The 9,808-nt window shown below is 44.7% G+C and overlaps 1 protein-coding gene across 5 annotated transcripts in view; it reads left to right on the top strand.

Moving 5' to 3' along the window:
• The first annotated feature begins 451 nt into the window (after positions 1-451).
• Positions 452-9,808, top strand: part of CCDC136 (coiled-coil domain containing 136) — a 121,173-nt gene continuing 111,816 nt past the window's right edge. For 3 of the 5 annotated variants that reach the window (XM_073619335.1, XM_073619336.1, XM_073619334.1), the window contains exon 1: positions 457-829. In XM_073619335.1, the coding sequence (XP_073475436.1) occupies positions 781-829 (49 nt within the window). In that variant the 5' untranslated portion in view covers positions 457-780. Of the gene's footprint in view, positions 830-9,808 lie in introns of all 5 variants that reach the window. The other 2 variants (XM_073619338.1, XM_073619337.1) reach the window with 2 other exon arrangements.

The raw sequence follows: 9,808 nt of genomic DNA, 5'->3' as shown, positions 1-9,808 counted from the left end.
TACAATTTATGTAAATGGGTTGCCAAGGGGTACAATATTTGGAAGTGGGTTACCATGGTTTATACATGTGAAAATAAAAGGTTGGGCTTAGAACGGAACCACTGTTCTAAACTGTCATATCATTTAAAATACACATGCAGGTCTACCAGTTTGATTGTCTGTGTTCTCTCTGTGGTGAGACTGTATGAGACTTTGTACCATTTAATATTGTATTTTCAAGTATAAAGATTTCTCTGTATATGGCCATCTTCAGAGACACAGATGGTTTGTGCCAAACACCGCGTGATCTGGAATATATACGTATGCTAAATACGCCAGCACTAAAATGATCTGTCAGTACAACAGTAAGACCAAAGCTTTCTAACAATAATGAGAAAATAGAAGAATGCAGGCTCAGATGCAGGATTGCCTGTAATGAGAAGCAACTCCATCCTTCCTCCCTGCCTGCAGACTCCTCCTTGGATCTGCTCACTCTTCCAATCCCTTGTCCCCATGCCTGGCTGTCTATACCACCTAACACTCTGCTCTGTCTCATTTCTTCTGTCTGCAGCTGATTTTTTTTCTCATTATAAGTCTCTTCTCTCATTCTCTGTCATTTACCTGCTGTACCACTGATCTTCCTACCATTTTCTTTTCTTTTTACATCCCCACTTCTCTTTTTTTTTTTTTCATTGCTGCATACAGATCTAGCAGACAATTTCCATATTACCTTAGTTACCCTCTGTCTCCCCTCCATCTCCATCCTCTCTCAGTGCCAGGCTGTGCCACAGCTACTGCAGTATGGAGGATGTGGATGGTCAGAGTACAGGCAGAGCCCAGCAGATAACAGGTCCGTAGTTGTATATCTGTATCTCATTTGTCTTTTCATTTTATCATGAAATCATTATTTTGTCTCCATCACTGGCACAGCAATGCATTCTGTCTGATGTTTCATAACCATCCCTTTTGAAGTCAAATAGAATTTTATATTATTATTTTTTTCTTGGCAATGAAATGCATTGATGTTTTGAAAATACTATCTGAGCTACATTGTTGTATAACATTGTGAATGGTTTGCAATTTATATATATGATTTTTCTATGTATTATACCAATAAGCATTCCGCAAACTACATGTGTGAGAACGTCATCAACCCCATAGGCTGATTGTAATCATGGTCTTAAACAGGGTCCTTATGGTAAAGTGGGTCACATGACACGCCTGCCTGCACTGCAAGCTGTACTTAGCTCATCGGGTCAGAGATGTGTCGTGTCTGCGGAAACAATACCATAACCATTGTGCTGCTTGGCAGTCTACACACTGTTTCTTTTAGAAGAGTGCCCCAATTTTCAACTCGCATTTTTTTCTTGCAGATTTGTAGAAGCATAATTTGGTAAAAATGATAGTTTTGGCATACTGCATAGCTCCCAACTGTCCCTGATTTCGAGGGACAGTCCCTGATTTGGAGCAATGTCCCTCTGTCACTCTTTCCTCCTCATTTGTCCCTCATTTTGATCTGATCTATATAGTTGTATATAAAATGCACTTTTTATCTTTCAAAACCTTTCCTCCAATTTCTAAATTGCTGCATTTGTAAATTTTAAAAGCCAATATAAAGAAATAGTAGTGGTAAAAAAAAAAGCCCTTGTGGATTTGATTAAACTTTTTTTGGTTAATTCTCCTTTAAGGGGGTGTGACAGGGGGCGTGTCCTCTGCCTACATACGTTTGGTAGTAGGTGTCCCTCATCCCCATCTCAAAATGTTGGGAGGTATGATACTGTGGCTTTATAGAATCAGCTGCTTTTATGTTTATAATACAGTAAAACCTTGGATTGCAAGCAAATGTGCTTGTAATCCAAAGCACTCTTATATCAAAGCAAATTTGCCCAAAAGAAATAATGGAAACTCAGATGATTCGTTCCACAACCATTTATTCATATAAAAATGATTACAGCAATACAAAATACAGTATAAAGTGTACTGTATAAAATAAAAACAAATAAACCTGCACTTCAGGAGCTTCAGACTATATAAGATAATAGAGACGATTCACACTGCCGCGACATGAAAGCCGGCATGACTTTGCCAGGAAACTTCAAGGCAATTTCAAGGCAACTTCGAGGCAACTTCAGGGAATGCCTGGGTAATCTTCCTGTAATGTCAGATCCAAATCACATCAATTAACCGGTTCCCGACCAGCTCCTGCACATTTATGTTGGCAGAATGGCACGGCTGCGCAAAGTAACGTACCTGTACGTTACTTTGAATTTGCCGCCGTGTGTGCGCGTGCCTGCCACGATCTCCGTGAGTCGGGCCGCGGGTCCCGCGGACTCGATCGCCGCGGGCATACCCGCGATCGCCTCATGGAGAGGACGAACGGGGAGATGCCGTTGTTAACAGCATCTCCCCGTTCTGCCTAGTGACAAGTGTCACTTGATCTCTGCTCTCTGTCATTGGAGCAGAGATCAGTGACGTCACACACCAGCCCATCCCCCTGACAGTTAGAAATCACTCCCCTAGGACACACTTAACCCCTCCCCGCCCCCTAGTGGTTAACCCCTTCACTGCCAGTGTCATTTATACAGGAATCAATGCATTTTTATAGCACTGATTGCTGTATAAATGACAATGGTCCCAAAAATGTGTAAAAAAATGTCCGACATGTCCGCCATAACGTCGCAGTCACAATAAAATTCGCTGATCGCTGCCATTACTAGTAAAAAAAAAAATTATTAATAAAAATGCCATAAAACTATCCCCTATTTTGTAAACGCTATAACTTTTGCGCAAACAAATCAATAAACGCTTATTGCGATTTTTTTTTTTTTTTTTTTTTTACCAAAAATATGTAGAAGAATACGGATCGGCCTAAACTAAGGGAAAAAATTGTTCTTTTATATATTTTTTGGGGATAATTATTATAGCAAAATGTAAAAAATAATGCGTTTTTTTTCAAAATTGTCGCTCTTATTTTGTTTATGGCGCAAAAAATAAAAATCGCAGAGATGATCAAATACCACCAAAAGAAAGCTCTATTTGTCGGAAAAAAAAGTCGTCAATTTTGTTTCGGAGCCACGTCGCACGACCGCGCAATTGTCAATTAAAGCGATGCAGTGCCGAATCGCAAAAAACGCTCTGGTCAGGAAGGGGGTAAATCCTTCCGGGGCTGAAGTGGTTAAGATAAGGATCCAACTTAGAGACAACTTCCATTAAAGTCTATGGGCACAAGTCGGATAGAAGTCGCCTTGAAATAGTACAGAAACCTTTTCTAAATTTGGAGCCACTTTAGTAGTGCTAATTAAGACAGCTTTCCTTGACTAAAATGGAATGTCACATGTCACATGACTTGAAGTCTCACAAGTCAGATCCCAAGTCACGGCTGTGTGAACGGAGCCTTATAATACTCTGTTGTGACATGACGCTACTCGCATTGCAAGACCGCGCTCGTTTATCAAGGTAAAATTTATTTTAAAAGTTTGCTCATCTTGTAAAACACTTGCGGACCAAATTACTTTACTGTTTTACTGTAATTTTATTCAGTTTTCTGTTATTAGATTTTCAATGCATAGCGTTACTGAGTCTGTTGGACTAATAACTAATGTTAACTAATCTTAAAAATGCTCCCATCCTCCCTCCTAACACCTTTGCCTAAGTAAGAAATATATACTTACCTATTTTCAACCCGCTCTGGTCCAGTCATGTGATCTCCCCTGTGTCAGCCAGCACCAGCTGCAGAGGAGAAGAGAGAGCGCTCGACAATGGCTGGCAATGCTTGGGAGCATTATCGTCACCCATAGGCTTCCTATGGCCCATTGTTGTCTTCCCCTGCAGCTGCTGCTGGCTGACACAGGGGAGCCAGATCACGGCCAGACCGGAGAGGCCTGAAAACAGGTAAGTATTTACATCTTTCTTACAAAGGCTAATCAGCATAGGTGTTATAAGAGGGGTAGGGGCATTTTTTAAATGAGTTATGGTTATTCTGGATTTTTTTTTTGCATACGTATAGTTAGGGAAAATGTTTTCCATGTGGTATCAGGCTGCAATGTTACCAAAGACTTTGCATTTTGTAATAAATGATTCATGCAAAATATGTTGCATCTTGTTATCAATGATCCACACAACGATCAGGCTTAAAGGTTGTGTTTACTTTTCAGCTAAAAAGTGAACAATGGCATCCCTTCAGTTGATGTGCAGTGACCAGATGTTTTTTAGATCATTGCCAATTATTTGTTCCCACCATGCTTTGTAGCAAATCACCAGCCTAGTGGCTAAAATGTTTGGCTTATATTCATAAAATATCAGTTAGGCTAAATAGTAAGACCTGTAAGACATCATCGTACGCAGAATATAGAAGAGAGATCCAGCACTCAACCAACCAATCAACTTATTGGGGTCATTTTGCAAGAGCAATGTACAAATATGCAGAGCAAACCATAACACACAGACGTTTCAGGGGCCATGGTGGACCCCTTACTTAAGGTGACATACACTATATTACCAAAAGTATTGAGACACCTCCATTTGCAAGCACATGAACTGTAATGGCATCCCAGTCTTGGTATGTAGTGTTCAATATTGAGTTGGCCAACCCTTTGCAGCTATAACAGCTTTAACTCTTCTGGGAAGGCTGTCCACAAGGTTTAGGAGTGTGTCTATGGGAATGTTTGACCATTCTTTTAGAAGCACATTTGTGAGGTCAGGGACTGATGTTGGATGAGAAGGCCTGGCTTACAGTCTCTGCTCTAATTTATCCCAAAGGTGTTGTATCGGGTTGAGGTCAGGACAGGTCAGTCATGTTCATCCACTCCAAACTCACTCATCCATGTCTTTATGGACCTTGCTTTGTGCACTGGTCCAAATCATTTGGTGGAGGGGGGATTATGGTGTGGGGTTGTTTTTCAGGGGTTAGGCTTGGCCCCTTAGTTCCAGTGAAGGGAACTCTTAAGACGTCAGCATACCAAGATATTTTGGACAATTTCATGCTCCCAACTTTGTGGAAACAGTTTGGGGATGGCCCCTTCCTGTTCCAACATGACTGCACACCAGTGCACAAAGACAGGTCCATAAAGACATGGATGAGTTTATGGTGGAGGAACTTGACTGGCCTGCACCTAAACCTAAGCACCCCCTGAAGGAGTGCGATTCCTCTAGTGGGACTTTTTTCACGGGGTTACCTCTAATAAAGTAGAAAGTAGTAGAAGACTGGCCTGCACCTCAACCTGACAGAACACCTTTGGGATGAATTAGAGCGGAGACTGCAAGCCAGGCCTTCCAGTCCAACATCAGTGCCTGACCTTACAAATGCGCTTCTAGGAAGAATGGTCAAACATTCCCATAGACACACCCTACGGACTAAGGCTGGGATGACATTAAAGTTCATGTGCGTGTAAAGGCAGGTGTCCCAATACTTTTGGTAATGTAGTGTATATCTTGACCAGCATGATATTTACATATGGCTCAGACATTAGAGATTCTATTCACCAGGTCAGGCCAGCTTGATGAAAACACATATTCTTAACCCCTTCCCGCCGAGCGTACGCAGATGTGCGTACTCGGCTTTCTGGGGTTATACCGGGATGATGCCCGCAGGTGCAGGCATCATCCCGGTACAGTTCTTTACAGCGGGCAATCGGCTACCCGAGTATAACAACCGATGTTATACCGGAGGAGCGGGAGGGGACGCCGCCACCTCCCGCCGCTCTTACCGGGCCTCCCGTGCCATCGGGAGGCCCGGTGACCAATCGGCTGCCTTCGGCAGCTGGGGGTGAACTGGAACGAAGCTGTGGGTGGCTTCGTTCCAGCCTCCTAATCGTAAAAACGCGGAAGCGATGTCATGACGTCACTTCCCGTTTACTCGGCTGCCAATGGCGCCGGTTTTAAAAAAATACACAGTATTCAGAATCGGTGATCTGAATACTTTGAAGTGCAAAAAAAGCCCCCCGATCCCTCCATAAAGAGTACCTGTCACCACTTATTACTGTCACAAGGGATGTTTACATTCCTTGTGACAGCAATAAAAGTCAGCAAAAAAAATTTTTTTTTTTTTTAACACAATTTTTAAATATAAAAATAAATAAAATAAATAAGAAAACATTTTTTTTTTTAAAGCGCCCCCGTCCCTGCGAGCTCGCACAGCAAAAAAAACGCATACGGAAGTCGCGCCTGCATATGTAAACGGTGTTCAAATCACACATGTGAGGTATCGCCGAGATCGTTAGAGCGAGAGCAATAATTCTAGCACTAGACCTCCTCTGTAACTCTAACCTGGTAACCGTAAAAAAAATTTAAAGCGTCACCTATGGAAATTCTTAGGTACCGTTTGTCGCCATTCCACGAGTGCGTGCAATTATAAACATCATCTTTCACATTATACAAAAAAATTGGGGTAACTTTACTGTTTGGATTTTTTAAAATTCATGAAAGTGTCCCTTTTCCCAAAAATTTGCGTTTAAAACACTGCTGCACAAATACCGTGTGATAAAAATTTTGCAACAATCTCCATTTTATTCTCTACATTCTCTGCTAAAAAATATATATAATGCTTGGGGGTTCTAAGTAATTTTCTAGCAAAAAATACGGATTTTAACTTGTAAACACCAAATTTCAAAAATAGGCTTAGTCATGAAAGGGTTTTAAACTCTGCAGCTTGGATTGAAAAGTTCTATGTTATGTTCAGGGGCAGACTGACAACACTCAGGGCCCCCGTACCAAATAAAGCAAGGGCCCCCCGTCAGGCCCCAATAGGGTTGCCACCTGTCTGGGATTCACCTGGACAGTACGGGTTTTGAATCATGTGTCCATGTCTCCTTCCACCTGGTACCTGGACACATGATTCCGACTGCACTGTGGCTCTGTGCTCTATCTGCTCAGCTGGTGGAGGAACATGTGTAGTTAATGTTATCAGAAGTAAGTTCTTATCTTTATTCAGCAGTTCAGACAAACTAATCTGAGTCCAGAAGTCAACTTGTATACAGATCCACCAGACAATGTAATTGCCAGGAACCACAGCACAAGGATTCCCCATCGGGACTATTTGATGATTTTCGGGCTCAGGCGGAGTAATCCTTGTGCTGCAGTTCCCGGCAAATACATTGTCCCGATGGATCTGTATAGAAGTTGACTTTGGGACTCAGATTAGATTGTGGGAACTGCTGAATAAAGATAAGAACCTGTGCCTGATAACATTAACTACTCATGTTCCTCCACCAGCTGAGCAGATGGACTGCAGAACCACAGTCTAGATCACCACAGGAAGTAAGCACTTGAGCGTGGGGGGGGTTATGGGGCGGGGAGGTTAAATAGTGTTGCTTCTCCTGGCCCCCAGCTGAGCAGAAGTTTTTTGGAATTGCTGCAGACAAGAGGTTACTCCACAGAATATACTGGCATGGCTGAACAGCCTTACCCCGGGTTCACATTTGTGCAAACACAGACATTGCATGTGATTTGCACCCGCACTGCTGTGCCGATCGCAGTTGATATCTGTGCAATGCGAGTTCAGCCATATGGAATTGCGCTGGTTCCCACATTGCATATGTGTGAACCTAGGGTCAGGCCTCGTTTACACATGTGTTGCCCTCTGTCTTCAGAGGGAATTTGACAGGCAGTGAGGAGGTGTTATATCACCTTCTCACCACCTGTTTAAACCCCACAGCAGCACCCTGCAACTGAATGCATTGCACACGGATGCAGGAAACCCCCATTCACTTAAATGGGCCACATTCAGCAGGCATTACTGCTCATTGAACCCAACAGTGCAGACCATTTTTGCCACACTGATGCAAAGCATTTTGGCTATTGCGTGTGCACATCCCCCCCCTCTGCTGCCTTTGCAGTGTAAGAGGAAAAGTTGGGTAGCAGTAAAAACACAGCTCAACCTCTATTTTTTACTGTCCCCCAAACGAAGTCGCAAAGCACTCTAAAGAGTAAACCACAGTGGATCATTTTTTTTAAGTATTTGACAGGTGGTGAAGAAGCGTTATGTTTGCTCCTCACCACCTGTTTTTAACCCCTAAAATCCCATGCCACTGTGCTGCAGCCATGTGCATTGCACACAGTTACTGCATACCTCCCAACCGTCCCTGAATTGGCGGGACTTTCCCGCAATTGGTATCTCTGTCCTGGGTCCTGGGCACCTGCATTCCGGGACAATACAGTGTCCCGGAATGAAACTGATGCAGCCCGTTCGATTTTCCATGGACTGCCAAATGTCGATGATGTCAGCCAGCCCAGTGGTGTAGCGTGGGGGTGGGCAGCCGGTGCTCTCTCCCCTGTATGTAAGCAACCTCATTCCAATCTTGTGCTGCTGTGACTGCCATTGCTGTCCCAAAAGTGACTTCCTCCAGGCTCCAGCCCCTGTTGTCACCGTACACCTCCAATGAGGCCGACTCTGCAGCATCTCCCCCACCCAGGGACTCCAGTGGTCCAGCCTGTACTGTTCCCCATAATTCCTTCAGGTGCGTGCCACGGGTGGCCCGAGTGGTGCTCAGTGCAGGCGAGCGTACGGCGGCTGCTGGCAGAGTTCCCGACTTCCGGGGGATATGGAGGAGCGACTGGGGGATAGCAGTCATCTATGTATGATCTTCATGGAATCCTGGCCTGGAGTGGTGAGTGAAATCCACCGATCTACCTTGTGTTGGTGTGGGAGAGTAGTCAGTAGTGTGAGTAGTGCAGGAAGGAGTGTAGTGGTCAGGGGGGTCAGGTAGGTCAGCTTAGGGGTCAGGTAGGCCAGCTTAGGGGTCAGGTAGGTCAGTGCAGGGGTCAGGTATGTCAGTGTAGTGGGCAGGTAGGTCAGTGAAGGGGACAGGGAAATCAGTGTAGTGGGCAGGTGGGTCAGGGTAGAGGTCAGGTAGGTTATAGTGGTCAGGTAGGTCAGTGCAGGGGTCAGGTATGTCAGTGTAGTGGGCAGGTAGGTCAGTGAAGGGGACAGGGAAATCAGTGTAGTGGGCAGGTGGGTCAGGGTAGAGGTCAGGTAGGTTATAGTGGTCAGGTAGGTCAGTGTAGCGGGCAGTTAGGTCAGTGCAGGGGTCAGGTAGGTCAATATAGGGGTCAGTGTAGCGGACGGGTAGGTAATTTTAGGGGTCAGGTAGGTAATTTTAGGGGTCAGGTAGATCAGTGTAGTGGGCAGGTAGGTCATTTTAGAGGTCAGGTAGGTCAGTGTAGTGGACAGGTAGGTCAGTGTAGGGGTCAGTGTAGTGGACAGGTAGGTCAGTGTAGGAATCAGGTAGGCACTTGGATCAAGGAACTTACCCAGCAGGAGTGCAGAAGCCATGGTCACCAGTAAGATCTGTCCACGCTTGTACTGTGTGTCTGGGGTCCTGCATGGCTACACATCTCGATTTGTCAGCCGGCATCTCTAACGGCCGGCTGCCTCTCACACAGTGTAGAGTGGCTGAACCCGCCACCTCCTGCCCCCTAGTTGTGATGCTTTCCTGTACATAAACAGGAGGAGGGACAGGGCTCTTATATGCTGCGTTGCTCTGAGGTCTGTGATAAACATTCAGCTTGCACTGATGAATAGGCACTGATAGGCGGCACTGATGAAGAGGGACTGAGGAGGCTGCACTGATACGCAGCGCTGATAGGCAGTACTGATTCGCACTGATTGGCAGCACTGATGAGGTATGTTGGGGCTGCACTGATTATCAGTGTAGATGTCCCATTCATACTATCTGGTTACCAGCTATCTCCTCACGCTGTGACAGAGTGAGGAATGGAATATCGATAACCAGCAAATGTGTTTACGTGATCAGCTGAGATTGGACACAGCCAATCATGTGGTAAAGAGCTGCTGTCATTGGCTCTTTACACTGATCGGTGATGTCCTACGGAC

This window comes from Aquarana catesbeiana, linkage group LG03 (assembly GCF_042186555.1).
Source record: "Aquarana catesbeiana isolate 2022-GZ linkage group LG03, ASM4218655v1, whole genome shotgun sequence".
NCBI lineage: Eukaryota > Metazoa > Chordata > Amphibia > Anura > Ranidae > Aquarana > Aquarana catesbeiana.
Note: the sequence above shows the minus strand (reverse complement) of the source record. Positions and strands in the feature narration are given on the sequence as shown.